The 27698-nt window shown below is 33.7% G+C and overlaps 1 protein-coding gene across 1 annotated transcript in view; it reads right to left on the reverse strand.

The window, feature by feature from the left end:
- YME1L1 (YME1 like 1 ATPase) overlaps window positions 1–26858 on the reverse strand; it is a 41361-nt gene extending 14503 nt beyond the window's left edge. Inside the window, exons 1-10 of the mRNA XM_031939819.1 lie at window positions 26633–26858; window positions 22674–22805; window positions 20399–20561; window positions 18927–19025; window positions 14361–14470; window positions 13397–13547; window positions 12668–12751; window positions 8839–8921; window positions 1952–2042; window positions 280–432 (exon numbers count right to left, since the gene is read on the reverse strand). Coding sequence (XP_031795679.1) covers window positions 280–432; window positions 1952–2042; window positions 8839–8921; window positions 12668–12751; window positions 13397–13547; window positions 14361–14470; window positions 18927–19025; window positions 20399–20561; window positions 22674–22805; window positions 26633–26665 — 1099 coding nt within the window. The 5' untranslated portion in view covers window positions 26666–26858. The remainder of the gene's footprint in view (window positions 1–279; window positions 433–1951; window positions 2043–8838; window positions 8922–12667; window positions 12752–13396; window positions 13548–14360; window positions 14471–18926; window positions 19026–20398; window positions 20562–22673; window positions 22806–26632) is intronic.
- Between the last annotated feature and the right edge of the window lie 840 nt (window positions 26859–27698).

Below are 27698 nucleotides of genomic sequence, written 5' to 3' on the forward strand. Positions count from 1 at the left end.
TCATCCCACTGCCACCATGCAAAACCTGGAGCTCTATTGGTTTTATGGGAAACTACAATTCAATTTGAATTCACCACACCAAATTTCCTAAAACCGGTTCCTGTCCAAGCTATAATGGTGTTTATCCATTGTCATTCAGACTAATCAACTCAGGGAGAGAGGAAACTGAGTTAAGTCCTTGCTTTTTAGGTGGAAAGTCTTATGAATGAGCTTCTTCCCATTCCCCTCAAAAAATAAATAATTCTATTATTTTCTAATGTGTATATTATTATAACATACTGAAAAGATTTCTGATACGGCTGGCTCCCACACCAACAAACATCTCATCAAATTCTGATCCAGAAGCATAATAAAAAGGAACATCAGCTTCTCCAGCCACAGCTCGAGCAAGAAGTGTCTTACCGGTCCCTGGAGGTCCAACTAAAAGAATACCTAAACAAGAAAATATTCATGTTATCCAAGTTAAGGAAAAAAGAAAATCTCTCAAATCAATTTACAAAAGTAAAATAGGATATTAGAATTAAAAGATATAATTCTCTAGGTCAGAGAGTCTTAACCTGAGATCCATGACCTTTAAAAAAAAAAAAAGTTAATTACTGTACTTTGACATAATTGGTTTCTTTTATAGTTCTATGTATTTTATTTTATGCATTTAAAATCCATTATTCTAAGGAGTCACAAGTTTCAACAGAATAAAGGTGTCTACGAAACAATAAAGAAAAAAAATTTGTGATCTAGGCATTTTCTTAAAAATCCATGTCCATGATGCCTTTCAAATTATTTCCCACATTTATTTTCAGATCAATTCAGAAATAGAACTCTTAAGTTTTTAAAATACTTGTTTGAACATTAACTTTCACAAAAACCCAAAGATAGGTAAATTCAACTATTAATATTTAACAGAGAAAGAAACTGGGCCTCAGAGAAGTTTAAGTTAGTTGCCTATATACACAATGCTTTTAAGAATATTGAAAAAACTAGAATTAGACTTAGAAGCAGCCTTCTAATACAAAATCCCTTATATCCTAAGGTCTATGGAAAAAGTTCATCCATTCTTAAGACATCAATTGCATAAAATAGATGTTAATTCATATCAGTACTAAATTCTGACATTTGAGATTTTATTAAACATCTATGTCATTTTCTAAGATTATTCAGTAATAAATGAACTTAGCAACAAAGCTGTTGTCTCCATTCCCTGAGATTTTTTTCACAGAATTGTAGATTTTAGAGCTGGAAAAAAATCTTAATAAGTCATCCAGTCGAATCCCTTGATTTTTAAAGATGAGAAAATAAGGCAGTGAGAGATTAAGTAATTTGCTAATTTCAAACTGCTAGTCAATCTTTAAGAAGTATTTGAACAAGTCTTTCTAATTCCAAGTCCACTATCAGACAGGCTCCTGCTTATATCAATGTATCAGGACAAGCAGGAAGAACATAGCTATTACTTGGGATGAAACATGTCATTTGCATCCAGAAAGATAACTATGGAAACAGAATGTGGAATGAAGCATGGTATTTTCACCTTTTTATGTTTGTTTGTTTCTTTCTTTCTTGTAGTTTTTCCCTTTTGGTCTGATTTTTTCTTATACAACATGACAAATATGGAAATGTTTAAAAGAACTGCATATATTTGACTTGTATCAGATTGCTTGCTGTCTTGGGGAAGGGAAGGGAGAGAGAAAAACTTGGAACCCAAAGTCTTAAAAAAACGAATGTTGAAAACTACCTTTTTATGTGTTTGAAAAATAAAATACTATTGAAAATTTTTTTAAATTTTAATTAAAAAAATTATTAATAGTATTGATTTATTCTCTATAATGAAAAGTAAGCTAGTTCAACTACTGTCCTAATCGATGATAAATTCTAAGTCAGTGAAGACTTAATTAATGAGGTTTTATTGTATTTTTAACTTAAATTATCACAATTAGAGAAAGGACTGATCTCTTACCTTTTGGAAGTTTACCTCCAAGCACAGTAAACTTTTGTGGATTTTTCAAAAATTCAACAACTTCCTGTAATTCTTGCTTAGCTTCCTCTACCTATAACATATTAAATATATAAATATGTCTGTGTGCTTAAATACATATATACACACAGATACATGAGTAATGCAAAACTTAGAGCATCCCATTTTTTCCCCTGAAAAAAATCATCTGGTGTTATGGTTAACTTAGATTGTTAATTAAAAAGGTTTAAATACTATTACACTTCAAAATGTGTTCCCCACAATAGCTTACATTTAATACTTTCAGGTTTACAGATAGTTTGCTCCCAACAATTATCAAGTGTCTAATATAAATATTATTATACTCATTTTAGAGATGAAAAACAAACACAGAGCTCTAAGCAAAGTCCTGCCAAAGAGTTATACATAGTATAAATGTCAGCCCCAAGACTTAAACAATTAAGTAAAACAGTTTCATAACATTTCAATCTCCCCTATTTGCTACCCTCCTCACAAAAAAATCTTGGTTTATGCTTTACATATTAAACAATCAAGCTTAAATATCCTCTCTAGTCCAGAAATCTTTAATGTAGAGGCCATGGGTTTCAAAGAAGAGCCAATAAATGTGAAGAAGTCCATATGTTTTATTCAACTTACCAAAAAGATCAATAGCACAAAAAAAAAAAAAAGTTAAGATCTCATGCTCTAGTCTTTTCAAGCACACCTAAAAAACATGATTTTTAAGTAGCTTCTCACCATTGTTTGCTTTTTTCTTTTCTTTTTTTTTTTTTTGATACATCCATTCAGCTTAAGATACAGTACCCACAACTGAATAGACCCTAACTGAATAAGCACTGAACAGGGAGTACAGGACTATTATCTGCCCTTCCTCCCAAAATCACTTTATTATGAAATTAAACATCAAAAATGATTATTGTATATACAACAGAATACTAAAATAGTTTTATATGAAACTGAATCTGTATTACTCTCATTCCTATTGATTTTTCAAAATAACGATAGCTAAATTCAGGAATATGTTTTGCATGGTTTCATATACAGCACAATACAATACATATTGCATTTCTTTCCTTTTCAAACTTTTTAAAGATACAGAAATCCCATAAATTACTTTCAGAACTGTCCCACTTGCCTCTTTTCCTTCTGAGTTTTTTTTTTCTTCCGCTCTCTGTCTTAAAATATATTTCAATGGTTCTTTTTTCAGAATATTAATAAGAGGGAAGAGGAAGAGGGAAGAACTTTATAATAAATAGAACAATAAAAACCAAATGACACAGTGACTATGGTCCCCAAATATATGCCTTTTTCTGCACTTTTAAGTCCATCACTATCATCCAGGACCCATGCTTAAGCATAAGTCCTCTGGAACCTATATTGGTAATTGCACTAATTAAAGCTCTTCAGTCTTTCAAAATTGTCTTTGCTATACATTATTATGTATACTGTTCTCCTGGTTTGGTTCATTCAGCCATCAATTCATAACACCCAGGATTATAAATGCTTTCATCATTTCTTAAGGAACAATATCCCATTATATTTATAAAGCACAATTTTTCAGCCATTCCCAGTGAATGGACATAGCCTTAGATGCTAGTTTTCTTTTTTTTTCCCCTCTTTTAATCTTCACTCACAAGACAAGGCACTATTTGACTTAGGACTATTGCTTCCCTGTTATGTTCTCTATCTTGCCTTGTTTTCACGTTTTCATTTTCAAGTATTTCTATACAAAATTGTGTGTATTCAAGTGTTCAACCTTCCTTTGTCTATTTCAGCTAAAAGTAAAGTTAATCTGATGGGCTCTCTCCCCACCTCTTCCTCCACACTTTAATATTCTCATATTCCAAATATAATAGCAAATGAGAAAGAAAGGAGGAGGAAGAGGAGAGAGAAGCAAGAAGAGGAGGAGAAAGAGGAAGAGAGAAGAGGAGGAGGAGGAGAAGGAAAAGAGAAGGGGAGAGAGAGAAGAAAAGGGAGGAGAAAAAAGAGGGAGGAGGGAGAGGGAAGAGAAGAAGGAGGAGGAAAAGATTACAAGGTTTAAGAAGCTGGGAATGAGAGTCTAGAGAAATAAAGAGGATGGATAATGAAGATGAGAGAAATACTTTTTGGAAAAGTCTACAAAGAAAACGAAATTTTAAAAAATTAGTGTACAGAATCTGAAAGGATAGAGAAAGGAGAAATATATTTAACAAGAGGAAGAAACATAATCAGATAAAAATAGGAGAGGAAAAGGAATAAACAGAACCCTAAAGGCAAAGGGGTTACCAATGAAAAGAGGATTGGGGTGAGAAGAAAAAAAGAAACAGTGGGAACAAGGCCACCTTATAAAAAAGAATGAAGTTAACTGAAGGAATATAATAATACTGTGTTTACAGCGCCCCCCCCCCCCAAAGTGGGAGAGGGATCATAATTTGCAAAGAATATTTTAGAGTCAGAAGGAGAAAGATATACATCTAACATAATTTTAAATGTGAAAGAATTAAATAATCTAGAAAAGTGAAAAAAAGGGACAGACTACATAAGAAAGCAAAATCCCATAAGCTGCTGCTTATAAGAAACACATTTAAAAAACAAAAGATGTCTACAAAATGAAGCTGAAGGGATGGAAAAAATTTACCATGCATCAAAGGAATCCAAAAAAGTAAAACTTGCCATCATGCTATCTGACAAAAGCAAAAATAAACACTCAAAACAGAAAAACATGGAAAGAACTATACGAACTGATGCAGAATGAAATACGCAAAGCCACAAAACTACACAATACATACAACTACATACACAGTAACTACAACAATGGAAAGCACAAAAAAATCAAATGTTAAAAATTACATAGGCCAAGTAGGGCTTAAATGAAGAAATATGAGAAGACACTCATAAACTGCCTCTTCGTATAGGACAAAGATTCACAGTGTCACACATTGCACATGTTTTCAGGCTTTTTTCAATGCACTGATCAATTGTGATTTTTTTTCCTCTCCAAAAAATACTTCTTTGTCACACAGAATGGTTCCCAGGGAGGAAAAGGAAGAAAGAAAATGGGATATTATGGTAATATAAGAAAGACTGTATTAAGAAAAACTTATTTCTGAAAAATAGGAAATTCTACTCCCTTCTTGCTTCTTTTTAAACTAATGTATTCCTCCTTTTAAAATTCATTCTTTTTTTCCCCCTCTCAAAATCCTCAATAACAAAACAGTTTATTAGGGTGTGGCTGCTGTGAATGTTACAGCCATTTGGAGTCACAAATGAGAAATGGGTACATCAAATCTGGACCAAAGGTGGAAAGTAACCCTGAAAAGGGTTTGGCGGCTGTCATACTAGAAGTACTAGTCTTCCCTGAACATTTAAGACAATTTCAAAGGGCTGATGATGAAGAAACACTATCCAGAAATGCTTGTGTGTATTCAAGTGTTCAACCTTTCTTTGTCTACTTCAACTAAGTAAAGTTCTTCTAAATGCTCTGAGAGAACTGAGGAACTCTGAATGGAAATTGAATTATAAATAGTTCTCTTAGTTACTCATAAAAAGAGTCATTATGAGAATGGTCACCACAAAAGATATCTGATAAAAGCATGAAAAAGGCAGATATTTTCCTATTACCCAACGATCAGTCCTTATTAAAATAAAATGAAGCATAAAAATTAAATATATTAAAAATCCTCATTAAGAATCAATCCATTCTCTAGTCAGATTTAGTATCTGTCTAAATCTTATTGCCTTTGAAGACATTAAGGTTCCAAAGAAAATTTGTTTATCCTCTCCTTATTAGAACAGTAAAACTCTATCATCATATAACTCCTTTCAATGTTTAAATAAGTTTAATCTCACTAGGTTTCTCTTTATTCTTATGTTTTTAGAGTTCCTATTCATTTGAAATTCTTTTATCATTTTTCTGTGTAGAAAACTCAGCTTTGAAGGATAAATTATCCTTATTTATTTTCCTCTATCTTTTGTTTATGCAATATTTGTAAGATCTCTCACCTATGATAACCCTTCCAGGTCTTGTGGAATTCTGAAGAGTTCCCAGTCTTGAATCACTTCCTTCTAGATGTTTACAATATTTTTTCTTCAATGATATTCTTAAGACTTTTCCTTTGGGAGATTTTTTCAGTACAAGATTGGTATATTCTATTTTGAATTTGCTTTTTGGTTCTAACAGATGAGTACAATTTTCATGTACAATTTCATGAATTATAGGGAACCAGCTTTTTTTTTTTTAATTGGTCTTTAAGGTCACTGACTCTTTAAAATTTGTATTGATCTTCTTGTTTTTTCATGGCCTAAATTTTCCCTATATTGTTCTCTCCATCCCAAAAAAACCATCTCCTCTTAAAAAAATGTTTAAAGAAATAAAGAGGGAAAAAAAAATCAGCAAAACCAATGCCTCCAAAAATTTTTTTTAGCAATCTTCAACATCCATGATCCACTCTCTTCCTGCCCACCCAAATAATGGGACAAGGCATCTTCTCATATCTCTTCTTCAGGGACAATTTATTCTTTGCCGTTTTGTAACATTCACTTACAACTTTTTGTGAAAGATGTTCTTTTCAGAATCCAATGATTTTTAAACTATATCTCCTTAGATGCAGTTTCCAGGCCAGTTTTTTTTTTTTTTTTTGGGGGGGGGGAGTTGGATAACTTCTTTTCTTTTCTTCTGTTTTCTTTCTCCACAATTGATTTTTCTTCTAATATTTCTTTGCTGTCTCACAGTCACTGGTTTCTGTTCAATCTAGTCTAATTTTCTAGGAGTTCATTTCTTGAGTGAGGTTGATCATTTTCTTTTTTATACTATTTATTCTCCTTCCAATTCTTTCCTCCAGAACTTTTACCTCATTTTTAATCTCTTGCTTCATTTTTTCCCTAGGATTTCGAGTAGTTATTGCAAAAAATCCATGGTTTTTCTTTGAGTGTCTGTTTACAGTTATTATAGAGTTATTTCTTTTTCTAGGGTAGTTTCATAAGGATCTCTACAGATACAATATTTTTTTATACTGTTAGATGTCTTCTTTCAATGAGTCATCTCTTCACATTTGATTACTGAATTGTGGTTCTGTGCCAATCCCAAATTCTGTCCATCACCATCTCACCCTACACATTTTTTAAAAGAATGGTTAACTCTGCTAGATCTTTCCCTAGATAGCCTGGGTTCTTGCACAGTTTCTCACTCCTGGTAATTATTATTCTTATTCCCCATCCCCCACTTCAATTCTTGAAATTCAGAGGACTGGATATTCAGGGCCTTACAGCACTTCAGAACCATGAGGACTTTATCATTTCAGGACACAGTGCTAGGGACCTTTGAAGTTCTGGGAATACTTCCTACTGTCTCTAGAAACACATTCAACAGGCTACATATGTTTCTGGCCCAACTTTAGTTCAACTAGGAGATTACTAACGCCTGCTTGTGTCTGTAATGGCACTGGATTTGCTGGCAGGCCTCTTTTTCCTATTGCCTGCAAGCTGCTGTATGACTTTTGTGTAGTTCTATGGTAGAAGTCATTATAATTTTTCATTGGATTTCTTGATCATTCTTCAGTCTGGGGTGAATCTCAGGTTTTTGCTTAAGGAGGTATTTGGGCGCTAGGTGATCTATCGCCATTTAAGTAGTCATCTGTGCCAAAAAGTCCCCAAGTCTTGATCAAATCAACTGTCAAGCTGTAAGTAAAAGTAAACAAGAAAAACCTGAAGGCTTTCCTACACATAACATACACATGTACAGGACACTTCCCAATTAAAAAGGTACAATGTTCCTAATCACCTCCTAAGGTCTCACTTATACCTTTCATTAGATCAATGGCTACTGAAGACTGATAATATTAATAAGAAAAAAAATTTTGACTCGTGGTAGGAAAATTCAGACTGCCGTAGGTAAGGGAGAGGACAGTATAAAGGCAATGAATATTTGGAGTTAAGAATAAAGAAAAATATGCAAAAAGCAAAATGAGGGAATGAAAAAGCTGAATTAACTTAACACTGAAGTCTAAGGTCCTGGCAAATTCAGGTGTCTCTATGAAGTTGCAAACTTGGCTTCACTATTTAAGCCCGATTTCTCTAGTACAAACTAGTTCGTTTCAGACTTCTCTGGTATCTCCCTATCTCATCCCCACAGAAACTATATCTAAAAAGCAGCAAGCAAGCAGAACAAGAGAAGCTATGCTAATGCATCACTAATCACAACTTCTTTCTTTGACTTTTGAATGTTATAGTATTAGACACATATTCACAGAATTCAATGGAATAGCACAGTTAATAAATGCTAGGCAAATACTGTATCATATCTTGCACTTATCCAACAGCAGCTAATTTTTTAGATATTTGTACATTATCAGAGTTAAGAACTACAACTGAAGCACCATTAGCAAAAAGTTTCACAAAGAGTAGGTACTTGACAAAAATTTGTTGAATTAAGATTAACTAAATAAAAAAAGAAAAATACATCTATTATTACAATGAATCAATAAGCATTTATTATATGCTAGGTACTGTACTAGACTCTGGCTGGGGATACAAAATGGAAGTCTCTGGCCTCAAGTCCTTTTTTTTTTTTTGCTAATGAAGGTGACAATTTCTACATAATAACAGTAAATGCAAAAATACATTTATCCTTTAGTATTAGGAGTTATAGGAACCAGGAAAGACCTCATGAAGAAAGTGTCACCTGGGCTGAGTTTTAAAGTAAATAAGGGATTCAAAGAATGGAGGTAAGGTAGCAAACCACTTTAGGCCTAGAGGACAGCTTGTACAAAAGGGGGTGTGGATGTGTGGATGTGTGTGTACATATATATGTAAGCGTGTGTGTGTGTGTGTATATATATATATATATATCTTATTCAGGTACTATATGAAGAAGCAAATAAAACTTCTGAACTTACTCCTTTAACATGTTCAAAGGTCACATTTTTCATTTGGACAGGATCAACTGCAGAATCAAGTCCAGTTGTTGTCCGGAATCGGACTATAGGCAAGAAAAGAAGAAAAGTGTTATATTTCACAGAATCATAAAATGTTAAAGCTGGAAAGCATCTTTATATGCGTATGTGTGTGTGTGTGTGTGTATATGTATATATGCATGTGTATACATATATACACATATGTGCACATATTATATAGATAACTCAACAACTTCACTGTACAAAAAGGGAAACTGGGACCCTAAGAATTTTTTAAGTGATTTGTTTATGGTAGAAGACCAATCAGTCATGGAGCTGGCAACAAAAATGTTATCTCCTGAATCACAAGTCTTAATTTCTATTACCCTCTATTCAAGGAATAACTAACTTATTCCCTGACTAACTAAACTTGTGCCATTTTCTTCCTACCTACTTAATTTCCTTTTAAAACAAGTATTTTCACCATTTTGGAGAGTAGTTTGGAACTATGCTCAAAAAGTTATCAAACTGTGCATACCCTTTGATCCAGCAGTGTTACTATTGGGCTTATATCCCAAAGAGATTATAAAGAAGGGAAAGGGACCTTTATGTGCACGAATGTTTGTGGCAGCTCTTTTTGTAGTGGCTAGAAACTGGAAACTGAATGGATGTCCATCAGTTGGAGAATGGCTGAATAAATTGTGGTATATGAATGTTATGGTATATTACTGTTCTGTAAATGACCAGCAGGATGAATACAGAGAGGATTGGTGAAACTTACATGAACTGATGCTGAGTGAAATGAGCAGGACCACGAGATCATTATATACTTCAACAATGATACTATATGATGACCAGTTCTGATGGACCTGGCCATCCTCAGCAATGAGATCAACCAAATCATTTCCAATGGAGCAGTAATGAACTGAACCAGCTACGCCCAGAGAAAGAACTCTGGGTGATGACTAAAAACCATTACATTGAATTCCCAATCCCTATATTTATGCCCACCTGTATTTTTGATTTCCTTCACAAACTAATTGTACAATATTTCAAAGTCTGGTTCTTTTTGTACAGCAAAATAACGTTTTGGTCATGTATACTTATTGTATATCTAATTTATATTTTAATGTATTTAACATCTACTAGTCATCCTGCCATCTGGGGGAGGGGGTGAGGGGGTAAGAGGTGAAAAATTGGAACAAGAGGTTTAGCAATTGTTAATGCTGTAAAGTTACCCATGCATATAACCTGTAAATAAAAGGCTATCAAATAAAAAAAAAAAAAAACACAAAAAAACCCCCAAGTATTTTCTTAGATTTCTGTTAATACATAGATAATAAATTTTTTTGCAAAGGTACAAACCTATAACCTAAAAATACTAGATTTAACCTGAAAGAAAGCAGCCATTTTAATTCTGTATTTAAATTCTTATTTCATTTCAAAATACAAATCACAGATCAATTACTGCCTGTGATTACTTACTGGTCGCAATCAGATACAAAATGGATGAGATCATTAGGATAATGAGGACAGGAAAAAATTTTCTAAATATAAATTTTGGGGAAACTTCTGATTAAAACTACTGTAAGCTTAAAAATTTTCAGATGCATTCAGTCACTTTCTAAAATGATTTTCAAATTTATAAAATGTAGAATCTGCTACTATCCCAGGCTTCCTCACATTCTGGCAAATAGTGATCAAACTTAGGATTTTTCCAGATTGAGTCAGACATTACTGACTATAATAAAATAGTATTCTGCTTACTTCAAATAGTAATTTAATAGCAAGGACTATCATTAACAATTTAATTGCATACAAATTAATATGCCCACAGTTACCATATCATATTACAAAAATCACAGTTTATTCTTTGAAGATCTGTCTAGTGAACACAATTAGAAGAGATGAAGAAAAGAAACAAGGAATAGAAAAAAAAATTAATTTCATTATCATACTGAACTACAGCTGCTCCTGGGGAAAACACATGAGATTGCACTAAGCATATTTTCAGGAGAAGCGTGTACAGAAATTATATTTAAATATCATTACCTGTCCTTCCTTAGTAACTGAAATAAATTAAGTGCAAGGGTAATTGTTTCTCAAATACCACCATTTCATTTCTAGATCTTGAGATAGGATTGGAGAAGCAAAAGCGAATTTTGCCTAAGAAGGGGGTAAGTACATACAAAAGTACTGTGTCAGAGGAATGAACAAATCATTCTGGGATAGTATAATTTCACTAAGGATAACGAAAAACAAGGGTCATCAAAAGTACCAGAATGGTATCCTGATTCATTTCAAGCAATATCCTTGATACACTGAGTATTTTTCCTTTCATATAGCAGCTCATGTTGAGAAACTAAAGAATAAATATGAAAAGCTAGAAATGATGGAAAAAATTGACTGCAATCACTGTCACATTATATCTGCCTTTTAGGAATACTGTTTGTTGAAATCATGTTGTTTTAAAAGTAAGAATTCATGCCTTTTATTAGACAAATTTAAATTCATCTTTGCAATTAAAGAAAAAAAATGATGAATTTCAAATGTTCAGCCTCATCTATAAACTTATAAAAATGAAGCACTGTATAACTATAATTAAATATAATGAACTGTATTGTGTACTTTGCATATAGTACTCTCAAAACCTGTTTTTAAGTGAAAGTAAATTAACTGCCTAAGCTGACAGACCTTTGACCAGTTTTAACACATATTATATAATTGTCTACAACTTTTTTCTTTAGATTTACATTTAGATTTCACCCCTTCTAAACTATCTATTACCATCAAGAGTACCACCATCTTTACAGCTACTACATGGTTCTAATTTAGGCATCATCCTCAACTCTTCAGTTTCTTACTTTCCTCCCCAGTATACAATCTATGGTCAAATCCTGTCCATTTTCCTTTCATAAAATCTCTTGTATACTCTCTTCTCTCCTCTTAAAATTGCCACCACCTGGGGGCAGACTTTCACTCCTGGTCATTAATAGTCATTGATAGCCTTTTAGTTGCTATCTGCCTCAAGTCTCTGCTTAACCAGGCTATCCAGTTCCTAAATCACAGGTCTGAGCATGTCACCTCTCTATTCAATAAACTCTTATCACTAAACAAATGTAAAATTCACTGTGGCTTTCAAAGCTCTACACAACCTGTCTCCCTCCCATCTCTCCAACCTTCTTACCTTACTTATCTCCACAAACTCTGCAATCCAAGAAGAGCAGTTTCCATGCTGTTCCTCACATAGTATTTTCACTTTAACTTCCTCATACATGTAATTCTCTCCCTCCTCATTTCTAATTTCGAGATTCATTGTTCTCAAATCCTGGCTAAAATTTCAGCTTCTACAGAGAAAGCTTTTCCAAACCTTCTTAGTTCTGATGCTTTCCCTCAGATTACCTCCAATTTATCCTGCTGTAATGGTTTATATAGTTATTTGCATGCTGTCTTCCTGAGTAGAATGGAAGCAGGGACTGGTTTTTTGCCTTTTTCTGAATCTCCAGTATTTATAGCACTGAGCTCACACATAGCAGATATTTAATGAATACTGACTAATTGAATACATATCCCTATTCCAAATCTACCTGAAGCATGTTCAGATAATTCTAAATTAAGAAAAGCTAAAGGATGTAGTTTTAGGTACTAATTTAGATATTATTTAGATACTATTTACATAACAGAAGATACTACTGCTATCTTCTCAGCTTTAGATTCATTGATCATATCATACTTCCTAGATGATGTAATTTCTATGAAATAGGAAGCAAAAGCAATACAAATTTAAAGGAATGAAAAGTTAACAAACCAGTATTGAAAAAAGAGCCTTTACCAGATAAAAATGGATTTTTCAACAGTCCATAAATACCAAGCAGCAGGAGAACAAGGAGAAATAAACGAGTTCTTCTTAAAGAATCTGGAAAAAAGTAAAGTAAAAAAAACAGGCAGCTTTAAAACAAAATATGTCAAAGCCAGGATCACCCTCAATATATAATAGAAGTAATCTTTGGAAATCAAAAAATGCAATTAACATCACACATGCAAACTCTGTAAAGAAAATTAAGAATTCATCCATTTCTTTTGCAGATGAGGAAATTGAGGCCAAGGGAAGTTAAGTGCCTTCCTCAAGATCATTAAAATTAATAGGTATCAATCAGAGGGAAGGTTTGAACCTAAGCCTTCCGAGTCCAGAATTGGTGCTCTTTTTCACTGTATCATGTGAGAATACTGTGGTGGAATACATCTTTTTATTGAACTCTGAAACTCCTGTGCCCTTGAGCTCAGATCTTTAAGTAGTATGCCTAAAAACTATCTCACAAAACTACCAGTATCAAAAATTCACCAATGTTTTTCTTCTTGCCTCTAACTGCCCCAAATAAAGTTTAAAAGAAACCAAAAAATAGGGTGGGGCAAGAGATGAGAATGGAATAGAGGTGATGAGTCCACTGTTCTTCCAAAGCAGGGAAAAGAAATAGAGAAAATAGGACAGAAGGACAAAAGGATTAGTGGCTGGACTCAGCACTGGATTCCCAAGCTCTAAAAGCCAACAAAATCAACTTACCATTTGTTTTTTGAGTTAATGCTTGTGCTTTCAGAAAGCCCTCTGCAAAGCCAGTTTTAAATGCATCCTGATGTGCTTCAGGTATGTTTTTGGTTTTCATGAGTTTGTCTAAACTTTCAACATCTGATCCTCGGTCCCGCAAAAGAAACCCCTAAAGACATGTCTATTAGTATTTGTCAAATATATAGATGACAATATTTACAATCACAATATATGGCTGCAGAATTAATTCAAAGGATTTTTCAGATCTTATTACTCCAGTTTTAATTTTATCTTCATCCTAAACTGGAACTATGGCCCAGTGGACAGAGAACCAGTTTCAAAGCCAGAAAGTCACAGTTCAAGTGCCACTTCTTACACATATTACCTCTGTGACCCTAATAAACAAGTCACAAAATATCTCGGTGCTCTTGGCATTTCTCTTAAGAACTAGATCTATTATAGAAATATTAAATAATTAATACTGCAAAGTAGCAGAATCACTAACTTTTAGATTCCTAATTTGGAAAGAATTACCTAGATGTCTGTGTTTATTTTAAGTACAATATATCTACTTCTCCTACTACTAGTGATATATTCTCACCACATACTCCTATTACTGCAATTAAGCTCCAATAGTACCATTATGGTTTTCACTTAAATTGCCATAAATCTAAGATCTAAAAAAATCTTGACATAAATAAGCAAGGAAGAATTTACTTAAAACTTTAGCATGATTACATAAGTGGTTATTTTGGCACAATGACAAAGAGCTAGAAAACATTTCTGAACAAAAGATAAATTTAAAATTCAGCTACAAAGATTAACTAAAAAAAGTTATAACTACAATTATCCTACATCTGTTTGTTGAAAAAAAGAAACACAAAATAAAAAACCAAGCAACAAAAAAAAGACACCAAATGTATTTGTTTTCATAATTTGAAAAAATGCTTTCTACAGTGTGATATTAAGACAAATTAAATACCTTTACAAATGATGGGGCCACATGTTGTGTTTCTGTGAATCGTTCTGAGGTGGACTGCAAACGTCGTGTCCTGGATTTCAAAGTCTTAAAACCGCGAGACTGTATAAAAACTAAACAAACAATACTTATTACCTTTCTTCTTATTTTACTAAAATAGAATGCACAAAAAAACAAGAAAAATCCCATATGTACAATCATTTTAAACTATTACAATCCAATACCAGCATTTTGTACTTTTGTACTTTTTTATCACCTTTATCTACCCAAAAAAGTTAAGGTGCCTTGACATTTAATTAACTCTCTCACATGAATTTCTACTAATTAATTCCTATTTATAGATAATTTACTTTGTCAGGCTGCCTCTTGGGGATATCATTACAAAAATTAAACTTAGATAATGTTGGTAATTATGAAAAAAAGTTCATAAATTATGCAGCAGAACATATTAACAGAAAAACAAAACAAAAATATGACACTTATTTGAGTATTTCTATATAAGACAAAAATGGAGAAAAGCTGTCATTTGGAAGCTAAAAGAAATAATCTACTAAATTTTAACCACATTTTAAGAACTATTATATGATTTGCCCCCACTAACATCTAGGTCTTAAAACTAATCACCCCTTTATATTATCTCATTTGATGATCTCACCAGTTTTCATGGGTTCAAAGATCATTTCTTCTTAATGAAGTTTTAAGCTTTAGAAGCTTAATTAGAAGCTTTTTAGAAGTCAGTAAGCTTAAAGCTGCGCTTCTGCACTTAAAACTGCATTTCCGAAACACACTATATAACTAGTCCTGTTGTTTGAACGTTCAGTGGTATCTAATTCTTTGTGACCCTGTGGACCATACCATACCAATATTGTCCATGGGGTTTCCTTAGTAAAGATACTCAGAGTGGTTTGCCATTTCCTTCCCTAGTGGATTAAGGTAAACAGCGGTGAGTGACTTACCCAAGATCACATAGCTATTAAGTGTTTGAAGCTGAATTTTAACTCAGGGATTCCTGACTCCAGGTCCAACATTCTATCTTCTGAGTCACCTACTAGTTGCCTCTATAACCACTTCTAGTCTACATTATACAGTTGTATACACAAAATATTCTCTCTAGACAGCTAAACCAGCATCATCAACTGCTTTTGGACATTTCCAAACTGGATGTCCCATAGTCATTCCAAACTCAACACATCTAAAAAGAACTCATTATCTTTCCTCCAAGTCACTCAAAAGCATTACCATCTTTACAGTGAGCCTCATTGCCATATTTAACTCTTCTCTCACACTCACTTTACATATCCAATCTGTTGTCATGTCTTGTTATTTGTACCTTCACACCTCTCATTATATACCTTTCTCTCCACTCACACCGCTACCATCCTAATTCAGGCCCTAGTCTCTTCTTGACTGGAATAATGTAAAAGCTTTCTAACTGATGTCACTACTTGTAGCCTCTCCTCTCTTGCCAGATGATGCCTGAAAAAGCATTATACCAATCTCATGACAGAGGTGACAAATTTAAGATAGAGAAATTTTTATACATGGCAACTATGTGGATCTTTATTTAGTTTTCTTCAGTTTTTAATGGAAGGCGTAATAGTGATCCTCTCCCCCACAAAAAAGAGGGCTACTGAAACATTTTTTAAAAGTATAGTTTTGAAAGTAACATAACAAATTTATTATCTATTTTTTTAAAAGAAGGCAGAGACAAAAAAGCTGCAAAAAAAAAAAAAGAAAAAGAAAAAAGCAAAGAAAATTGCAATTCCCTAATTATTTTGAACTTTTTTTGGTTAAAAAAAAAAACATAACAAATAAAAATGCTTATTTTTTTAAAAGGAAAATTAAAGTCAGTGATGAAGTTTGAGAAAACAGCTTTGGGAGAAAGGTGGGGATGAGAGCCCAACTACAAATGACTCTCAGCTACTATTTTCTCAAAAGATTATAAGGAAATAAAAGCAGCAATTCATTTTTTTAAAGAAGTTAGGCAGTAAAGAAAAAGAAAAGTTTTGACAGCTAGATAAACTAGAAAAATCAAGACTTTTTTTTCTTAAGGATTCAAAAAATTTAAGCATGTTTTGTCAGAAAATAGAAAGGAACCAGTTAAGAAGAATAAAGATAGATGACAGAAGAGAGCAAAGACCTAAAGAAAGTGACAGAGAGTAAGATCAAAGGCCAAAGTAGAAGTATTAGTCTTATTTGGAGTGATCTCTTTTTTCTTTCATTAAAGAGATGGATGTTGATAAGGTTTAAAAAATGCAGGAGTGCCAAGATGACAATAAGAACAATGAAAATAATGTAAAAAGTAAAAATAACAATGATAAAAACAATCAGATGTTAGTGTTGTAAAATTACAGATACAGTTTGGTCTCAAAGATGGGAGAAGACCAAAGATGTAGTACAATGTTATATTTTCACATTTTAAAAATATATTGATTGTTTTTACTGAGGTTTTTTTTTTCTCTTCTTCCTCTTTTCCTCTTTTTTGTGCCTTTTTTTTTTTTTGCTGAGGCAATTGAGTTAAATGACTTGCCCAAGGTCACACAGCTAGAAACTGTTACGTGTCTGAGGCCAGAACTCAGGTCTTCCTGACTTCTGGGCTGCTGCTCTATCCCTGTGCCACCTAGCTGCCCCTTGTGCCTTCTTTTAAAAATATTATTTGTCAGATGAGATGACTCTCTAGGAAGGACAAGAGAAAATATTAAGAAAAACTGGATTATGTAAGAAACAACAGATATCAATACCAAAAATAATATTTTAAATGGAAGAGGGAGGCTACCAGATGACCTCAATCTCAGTGAAATAGGTGTCTAGGTCATTTTACGTAAACATTACAAGCAGGATTGTTTCCAATAAGGAAAAAAAGTTCTGACTGATGCTATGGGCAAAGAGACAAATAATCAACAATATGAAAATAGGAGAATTTATGAGCACCAACAATTATACAGGGATATATCATTAATTTGTTCTAAGTAAGAAATCAATTCAACTTTTTTTAGTTTTTTTTCATCAATATACAAGAATGGGAAATAAGGCATCATGATATTTAACCTGGAAAATGACAAATGAAAAGGCTGGAATAAGAAATCATTTGCTCAAATAATTTTTATACATACACACACACACACACACACACACACAAAGGCTATTGAAATCTGATTAACAGAAATAATCTTGGATCAAAAAGAAGAGAAAAGCCTTCCTCCTCTTAAAAAGAGGCAGGACAACTTAAAAAACAAAATGTCCCATCTGCTTTTATCAGATAAAATTTTACCTTAATTGTGTTTCTTTACTACAAAGGAGAGAATGCTGGGAAACAAAAGGTGGTATAAAAGTCCTATCAAAAAAATTTTTTATAATTAAGAAATCATGTGATAACACCAAATAATTCTCCATATCAACTTCACATATACAGCAGGATGATTTCAGAAAGGCCTGTAGAGACTTACATGAACTGATGCTGAGTGAAATGAGCAGGACTAAAAGATTATTATATACTTCAACAACAATACTATATGATGATCAATTCTGATGGACCTGGCCATCTTCAACAATGAGATGAACCAAATCAGTTCCAATACAGCAGTAATGAACTGAACCAGCTACACCCAGTGAAAGAACTCTGGGAGATGACTATGAACACTACACAGAATTCCCAATCCCTATATTTTTGTCCACCTGCATTTTTTATTTCTTTCACAGGCTAATTGTACACTATTTCAAAGTCCGACTCTTTTTTTACAGCAAAACAACTGTTTGGACATGTATACATATATTGTATTTAACTTATACTTTAACATATTTAACATATATTGGTCAACCTGCCATCTGGGAGAAGGGGTGGGGGGAAGGAAGCAAAAAGTTGGAACAAAAGGATTTGCAAGTGTCAATGCTGAAAAATTACCTATGCATATATCTTGTAAATAAAAAGCTATAATAAAAAAAATTCACATATCGCTTAATCAATCATTTATGAAGTGATTATTGCCTGTCAGGAAATAAAACGAGAGCTAGGGATATAAAGACAATCTCTGTCCAAATTATGGAATATCTACTCTGAAAAAAGTAGACATTTTACATAAAATTAATTTTTAAATCACAAGATAATGAAAAGTTAAAATAGGATAAATATAATGAAGAGTTTCATTCATTTTGGCACTTGCCTTATATTATTAAAATACAGTCTGTTATACAGATTAGAAAACACAAATATTAAAATTTATCAATAATATATATTTTTTAAATCCCATGAATTGCTTACATAATTGTTTTTAAAATCTTTAATGTGCTAAGTAGGTAGATGTCATAGTAAATACAATATAGGATTTGGAGTCAGGATTGAGTTCAAATCTTACCTTAGACACATACTACTGTCAAGACACTAAAACAGTACGTTCTTGATCAGTAAAATGATCTAATGACACCTATCTTCCAGGATTATTCTGGAGATAAAATATTTGTAAAATGTTTTACAAACTTAAAGGATTATATAAATGCTAACTATTATGAAAGAGAGAAAATCAGGACGCTACTTAAAATTAATATACTCATAAAAAGATTTTTGTTGCATACCTGGCCACCGCTGAAGATCTGCACAAATACTTTGAACAGTCTTGGGATGTTGTCTGTACAAGCAAGAAGAACGTAAGGTACTAAATATGTCTAGGAAACCTAGGAATAAAATTGTACAAAGAAAACATTTTCTGTCAAATGAAACATTTCAAATAAAAAATCATTGATATATACCCAATAAAAAGCCTACTGAGAAAAAAAATTTTAACTATTAAAATTTAAATTGGCTACATCTATTTATTTATAAATAGCAACTTTTCTTTTTTAACATAATTTTTAAAATTTCTAAAAACAACCCAACATCTTAACATCTTTCACTCGGTTCTGATCTATCAACAATTCAAAAGAATATTTTAACTGATTCATGACTTCCAATTAAGTTAGTACCTCAAATCAAGACGTCAAAAATATTTTCAGTAGACTAGTAAATTTACTTCAAGAGGACAAAAAAAGATTTGCCTTTCTAGAAGCAATTCTAATAATTACCAAAAAAAAACACAAAAAGAAAACAAAAAAGAAAAATGAACAAGCAACTGTTCGCCCACTATTTCTAAGTAATTCAGAGAAAACATTATAGCAGTTCTACCTCCTTAGTCATCATTTCCTTGAATGGTTGGTTTAGTGAGGTTCTTTCTGGAGGGGACTGACTTTATCAATAGAAGCTTAACACTAGCTATAAGGATCTCATTACTGGATTTCATCTTTATTTAATAAGTAAAAATGTTCTCCTAAACTCAAGAGAATATATAATGGACAAACTATGAATGCAGACTATATCACAGCCTCCCTGGATCACAGGTTAAAAGTTTTATAGAGATAAGAGACCCCCTGAAAGGAAAGCAAAGTTAGGTAGGGGATCCCCTTCTATTTTCCCATAATTAGACTAAACTTGGAAAGGAACTATTGACATGATGTCCATTTTGAAAGGCTGCTAAAAATCTGATAACAAAAGGAAAGTTAGTGATAAGAGAATTCTCAGGTTAAATCAAAAACTGAATGGCTTGTTTTTTTTTCTCCTCCTGTCCCATCTCCACATATGAAATGTGCATAAAACACTCTGAAAACATTAAAGAACTTTATAAATCTCTTAACTGTTATTTCACAAGTATCCAATTGAATAAGGGAGTATAAGAGGAGGAAAAAAAGCATGCTACTTCAATTCCCAACATCTTTCCTAAATTCCTTCTACTTATTCCTAACCTTGAAGGGTTGAACTCCTTTAACTTCTTTTCACTAAAAACAGGGAAAAAAACATCCCTTTTTCCTCTTCTCTCCTTCTCAGATAAACAGAATCAATGCAAATTTTTTATCTGATTCCTGCTATGTAACTTGTTTTAGGTAACTACAAAGCTGCAGGGGGAAATAAATCCCAGCAACTATTATTCTTTTCAGGCAATAAGCAATACATACTTAATAATAAGTTGTCTTTCATTTTTGTTAGAAAAATAAAATGACTTGATAATTTCACACACCATGTTTATTTTCAAAGAAGGACTGTGCAGAAATGTAAGATGTATGCCATCGAGAAGAAACTCTGTTCCTTGTACAAAAACCAGGAAGAAGACTATCAACTAGTTCATCAAGCTGTCTGACTTTCAATTCAGATAACCCCAGGTCCTTCAGGTTAAGCACAGGCTGTGAAGCAACAAAATAAACAAAATAAACATTTTTATTGTTATGGAATCTTTACAAGAAAAGATATTTTTTAACCCGAAAAAACAAGGCAAATTTTCCAAAATCCTCAAACTGAATATAAAGTCAATTTGCTGCCAAGATTGAATTTCCTTCTCTTGTCTAAAGGGAAATTTTTTTTGCGTGTGATTTTGGTTTTTTCTGAGGTCACATAGGTTGATCATGTCACTTATTTCTAAAATATTGACTATCAGGGAAAGCTATTACTGCTCAGCAGAGACAGGTAGGTGTGACCCAGACCAAGTCATTTAACTTCTATTGGTATTAGCAAAATGCTAAGTTTGATACCTTGCTCAGACCAGATGCCATTAAAATGAAAAAGCATTTATTAAGCCAATAACTGCTAAAAAACAGACAGCCCTTGTTCTCAAGGAACTTATATTCAAAATGGCAGACAACACACAAAAGCAAACTGATCATCTAGGAAGGGAACTAGTCAGAAATATAGTATTAGAGGTTTATAAAGATGTTTCTTTGATCTCATTAGCTAAATGCCAAGTTTTTGGTTATTATCTGAGAGATACAAATGATAAAATAGTAATTGCATTCTATATAATTACTCTGTGCTAACCTAAACAATGTCAATTTCTTATGATGAATACAAGACAGAAAAAGTATAATAGTAGAAAGAACAATAAATTATAAGTTAGAAGGCTACTTTACACTACCTGTCTAAACTCAGACAAGGCACTTAAAGTTAACCTCTCAGTTTCTTGTTGGGCAAAACAGTACTTAAACCCACCTGCTCCAGCTAATTTATAGTACCATAAGATCAAATGAAAGAATGTATATAACAGTGCTTTTGAAATTATGTGAGATATAAACAAATGATATCATTAATAAAAAGGAATAACTTAAAACTGTAATATAAAAAAGGTCAATTTCATAAGCCACATATTAAAACAACAAAACACTCCCACTCAATTCTACATAAACTGTTTATTCTTAACAAAAGAAGAAAAGCTTCGGAAATATCATAGTGGCATGTTTATTATTTATTTATATTCCATCCTACAAAAATGTTGTAACCGTTACAGCAGGCCTGAATGTCAGAATTTACCAAGTAGGTTCAACTGTTTAAAGACTACAAAGGACTAAATTACAAAGTATCAAAAAACCAAAATTTTGTTTCTCATCACTGATATTGCTTTACTACTCAAACATCATGCATTATTTTAATAACACAGTAGCACAAAGATAGAGGGCCAACCTCAGAATCAGAATAACCCAAGTTCATTCCCATTCCTAATATACTGAGTACATGATGCTGAATAAGGCAGTTAAAACTTCTTAATAGCATAGGGAAAACTCTAAGAGTACAAAACGGAAAAAAAAAGTTAGCTAGGATCTACTTTGTATGCACATTGTATATCCTGTTTAAGTACATCAGAATGTAAGCTCCTTTAGAGCAGGAACTATTTTTGCTCTTTTTGAATCCTCACTATTTAGCACAGTACCTAGAATACAGTATGGGCTTTAAAAATACTTATTGACTGATTGATATGTGTTGGTAAGAATTTCCTCAAAGAGAATTTTCAGATGTGAAATCACAAGTCTGGATCACATAATTAATATTCATCAAACATAAAAACTGATCAATTTATTGTTTTCCTTTTTTAAAATAAGTCTAAGAACTAGAGCATAAATTTCAGCATTATTTTTTTGCCTTGCACTTTTTACTTAAAAACAAATCTCTGGATAAGAATGAAGACATGGTTTTTTTGTGCATTCTATTGATAATGGGATGTAATAAAGTATCTAGATGGAAGAAACTATAATTTCTAGTCAATGATTCATATTGCCCTGATAGCAAAATCAAATTTCCTGCAGTCATATAAAAGTAAAAAGCTTTTAATAATTATTAAAAGAGTTACCAAAGTCTATGTTCAATATAAAGCTAGAATAAGATTATTTAAATTTTTTACACAGATTATATATTGTAGGCTGAAAATCTGGAAGGCAAATTCAAAATTAAATTTATTTAAAGATTTTTCAATCAGATATTAATAGAAAGCCCATTTCATAGGCACACTTTACATGTAAAACTGAAAGTACCTCAGTGCTTGGCGCCTCATGTTCCGCGGCTGCTTCTCGATGCTGACTTTGAGAAATTGATGCACTTAGAGAAACAGATGAGCTTTTTGGTGAATGGAAGGCATTAATGAGATGACTCAAAGGAACAGTAACCTGAATCAAATTAAAGATTTATAGTGTTTATTTCTATTATAGTATATATATTTATTAGAAATAATTTTAGATTTTAATAAGGAGCAGATTTTTAAAATTCATTTATATAATCAAACTTGCCATTATAAACCCAAAGGATTATAGCACATTTCAAAAGATGAAGTTAGTTTTTTTTGACAATTAAAAAACAAGAACAACTTTTTTCTTCCCTAATTTTATAAACTATGTGAAAACTTCATATTAGAAAAATATGCAGAATGTAAGCTTCCTAAGGGCAAGTCATTTCACTTTCTTTGTCTATGTCCAGATCACAGCACAGTGCCAAGCATGCAAAAGGCTCTTAAATGTTTACATAATTAAATTAAATACAATTAGCATTCAGGAGGTATATATATACATATATAAACATTTATATGTGTGTATATAGATATATATATGTACACAATTGTCCTAAATTTCACTGCATTTCTCTGTGTCATAATTACATCAAGGTCACATATGTAAACCTGTTCAGATAGTATTTATTACTATAAGGAAAACAAATTAGTATTTTGGATGGGAGGGGCCAGGTCCGGACATTTGAACTCTATTCTAAAGCATATCACCAAACATTTGTGTGACTCTGGAAATTCTGAACATTAATAAAATTTACTTCCCAATCTGTTTCCTCATCTGAAAAAGTTAAAAGAAATTGCTTCTAAGGCTCTGTCCAGCTTTTAAATCCTATAATTCCTTTGTTAGCACAAAATTTTCCCAAACCTATTTAGACTGTGTTGTATGTATTACAAAAATCAATCTGGCACTACTATATAATAGAAAAGTTACCAAATGATACAGAACTTTCACCTTTACACACACACACACACACACAGCATTGCAGCATAATGGTTATTTACACCCCAAATTCTTAAACTGTGGGTTGTGACCCCATGGAGAAAATGGGCTCTCATAAGAATGTGGAAGTTGCAAAATAATTATTTATTATCAGTAAATATTTGATTTGTATAGTTTTTTTCTTGAGATTGAAAGGGGTCAAGAATGAAAAAAGCTTATGATGCCCTGATCTAGACAAACTTGAAGTCAAGAAAACCTGGGTTCAAATCTTGACCACAAGTAAGTCACTTAAATTTTCAACACTCCAAATGCAAATAAGAAAGAAGTTGCAATCAACACCCAAATTAGGAAACCCCTACATAGATAAAAATCAAAGATCAATAGAACACCAATAGATTTGGACAACTCTTTTACATAGTCGTTCTTATTCTATACCACATTACAAAGAACTGAGGTAAGGAATTAAGAGTAAACGTTTTCATCACAAAATAGAAAATTTCGATTATACCAAACTGAAAAGTTTTTGTACAAACAAAACTAATGCAGACAAGATTAGAAGGGAAGCAATAAACTGGGAAAATATTTTTACAGTCAAAGGTTCTGATAAAGGCCTCATTTCCAAAATATATAGAGAATTAACTCTAATTTATAAAAAATCAAGCCATTCTCCAATTGAAAAATGGTCAAAGGATATGAACAGACAATTCTCAGATGAAGAAATTGAAACTATTTCTAGACATATGAAAAGATGCTCCAAGTCATTATTAATCAGAGAAATGCAAATTAAGACAACTCTAAGATACCACTACACACCTGTCAGATTGGCTAAGATGACAGGAAAAAATAATGATGATTGTTGGAGGGGATGCGGGAAAACTGGGACATTGATGCATTGTTGGTGGAGTTGTGAACGAATCCAACCATTTTGGAGAGTAGTTTGGAACTATGCTCAAAAAGTTATCAAACTGTGCATACCCTTTGATCCAGCAGTGTTACTACTGGGATTATATCCCAAAGAGATTATAAAGAAGGGAAAGGGACCTGTATGTGCACGAATGTTTGTGGCAGCCCTTTTTGTAGTGGCTAGAAACTGGAAACTGAATGGATGTCCATCAGTTGGAGAATGGCTGAATAAATTGTGGTATATGAAAATTATGGAATATTACTGTTCTGTAAGAAATGACCAACAGGATGATTTCAGAAAGGCCTGGAGAGACTTACACGAACTGATGCTGAGTGAAATGAGCAGGACCAGGAGATCATTATATACTTCAACAACAATACTAGATGATGACCAGTTCTGATGGATCAGGCCATCCTCAGCAACGAGATCAACCAAATCATTTCTAATGGAGCAGTAATGAACTGAACTAGCTATACCCAGAAAAAGAACTCTGGGAGATGACTAAAAACCATTACATTGAATTCCCAATCCCTATAGTTATGCACACCTGCATTTTTGATTTCCTTCACAAGCTAATTGTACAATAATTCAGAGTCTGAATTCTTTTTGTACAGCAAAATAATGTTTTGGTCATGTATACTTATTGTGTATCTAAGTTATATTTTAATATATTTTAACATCTACTGGTCATCCTGACATTTAGGGGAGGGGGTTGGGGGGTAAGAGGTGAAAAATTGGAACAAGAGGTTTGGCAATTGTTAATGCTGTAAAGTTACCTATGTATATATCCTGTAAATAAAAGGCTATTAAATTAAAAAAAAAAAAAAGAGTAAACGTTTTCAATGTCCTGTTCAGTAAACCATACTATATTCATTTGTAACACATATTTGACAAATAACACAAGAAAAAAAGGCTTTATTAAATGCAATCATATCATCACATTAAGAAATAACTCCTCTCATAAATAACATAAGTTTATGACAAAAGTCATTTTGGTATTTGAAAAAAATATTATTTTATCAAGAACGTCCTAATATAGTGACTTATAAAAAGATTTATTTTCCTTTTAACCTCAAAAGCCCCAAATCAAAATATCTAACAATTTACAACCCCACCTACTAATAATTAGCTGTCAAAATGCTTCATTCCCTTTTTAACCAGAAGTTACTTTCCTTAACAGAAATGTGGATGTTTCTAGTCCTTGAATCAATACAAAACTAAAAGGTCAATATAGTTTTCTAAGCTCTGCAGTAAATCAACACTCAAAATTATAAAGCTAGCCAGCCCCTAACCAAAAAAAAAAAAAGGGGGGGGGGGCGTGTTTAAAAAAATATCAAAAATTAGTTATCAAAATTCGAAGAAAGGAAAAAAAGGTATTTTTGAGTACCATTAAGAATTTTAAGGAAGCATTACTAAATATCTTAAAAGAGATATTCTTAATTTTTCTATGTTGTGGGTCCTTTTGACAGACTGGTAAAGCCCTTCTCAAAAAGTTTTCAATATAAAATAAAGGACGAATAAAATACAAAAGAAACAAAATATATTAAAATAAATAGCGATAAAAATAATTTTCAAAACAAGTTCCCGGACCATAGGTTAAGAACTTTAAGACATTAAAGGTAGTAGATAGTGAACTGGACCAATCTCAGATCCGGAAGGTACAAGAACCCCACGTAGTTTGGGGGCAAACTTCCTATTAATCATTCCAATACCTGGGTTAGAAAGCCTGTTTCTCCCCACAGAGGGGCTTCAGACCTTGACCAAGGCATGTAACCTCAGTCTCCGAATAATAAAGCTTGCACCGCCCCCGGGTCGGCCCGGGGCTGGGGCGACGTTTAAGCGTTTCGTGGCCAGGGACCTCAGCGCGTCCCCAAGTGGGATGGGGGAGGGGAGGAAACCGGGCACTCTCCTGAAAGCGGGGTTCTCTCCGCCGGGAATACGGACCCTCGGGGCCAAGGACGCTTGAACCGACCCGCGTTCCCGACCCGCGACCCCGCCCGCCCCCAAGCCTCTTCCGGCAGCCCGGCCGCGACCTGAGCAGGGTGCGGGAAGCCGGTCTGAGGAGGGGACAGGGCCCCAGCGGCCTCACCTGGGGCTGCACCGTGCTCGACAGGGAGAACATCTCTCCGGGACTCGCAGCTGCCTCACCCGCCGCCTCTGCCCCTCTCTCCGCGGCCGGGGGGGCGCTTCCCTCCTTCTCTCCCCGTCACGTTAGTCCGCTCACTAGCCCCTTCAGTCCCTCCTTCCTCCCCGAGATGGAAAATGGCCTCCTCGCCCAGCGGCCTCCGCAACAACAGCGCTGTCCCGGAAGTCGGGACCCGGCGGGAGAGCGCTTCCGGGGCAGAGGACGGCCGCGCGAAACCCGGCATATGTGAGTGCTGTCACGTTCGCCTCTGCCTTCCTCCGTACCTCCTCCTTATCTTCCTTCTTCCACTTCTTCATTCATTGCCTTATGCTTCTCTCGTCCTCTTCCGCTCTCTCCCCTCCATTCTTCCTCCTCTCTCCTTTGTTTCCCCCTTTTCTCTCCCCGTTTTTCCTCTTCTCCTTTTTCACCTCCTGACGTCTTCCTTTATTCCTATTCCTCCTCTTTCCTTCCCTTTTCCTCTTCTTTTATTCTTCCTCTCCTATTCCTCTTCCATTTTTCCTCCTTCCTCTCCTTGCCCGTTTCCTTTTCATTATTTCTTCCCCCTTACTCTCTAGCTATTACTGCTTCACATGTATTTGCATTTTCTCCTCACCCCAACCCATTTTATACATGAAGAACTGAGGCTGTCCAGGTTCACCCAGAACTCCAGACTTCCTAACTCTGCACTCTTTCTGCCACCCAACTTGTATTTCTATGCTTCCTCTCCTCCTTTTCCCCATTTCCCTTTCCCCTTCCCTTGTTTTTCCTTCCCCATCTGTTTTCTTCCTCCTTCCCCTTTTTTCTCCGCCCTTCCTCACCTTCTACTCCACATCCTTTTTTCCTCTTTCTTTCGACTCTCTTCACCCATTAAAAGATTCTCACACACACACACACACACACACACACACATACACATACACAAACCATCAGAACTGTCTAAACGTGTGCATGGCAGTAAAAAAAGAAACGAGAGCCCCTCCAAATCAATTATTTTGGATCCTAAGTGCTGACAGCCATCTTTTAGGGAGAG

Source organism: Sarcophilus harrisii, chromosome 5 (genome assembly GCF_902635505.1).
Source record: "Sarcophilus harrisii chromosome 5, mSarHar1.11, whole genome shotgun sequence".
In the NCBI taxonomy this organism is placed as follows: domain Eukaryota; kingdom Metazoa; phylum Chordata; class Mammalia; order Dasyuromorphia; family Dasyuridae; genus Sarcophilus; species Sarcophilus harrisii.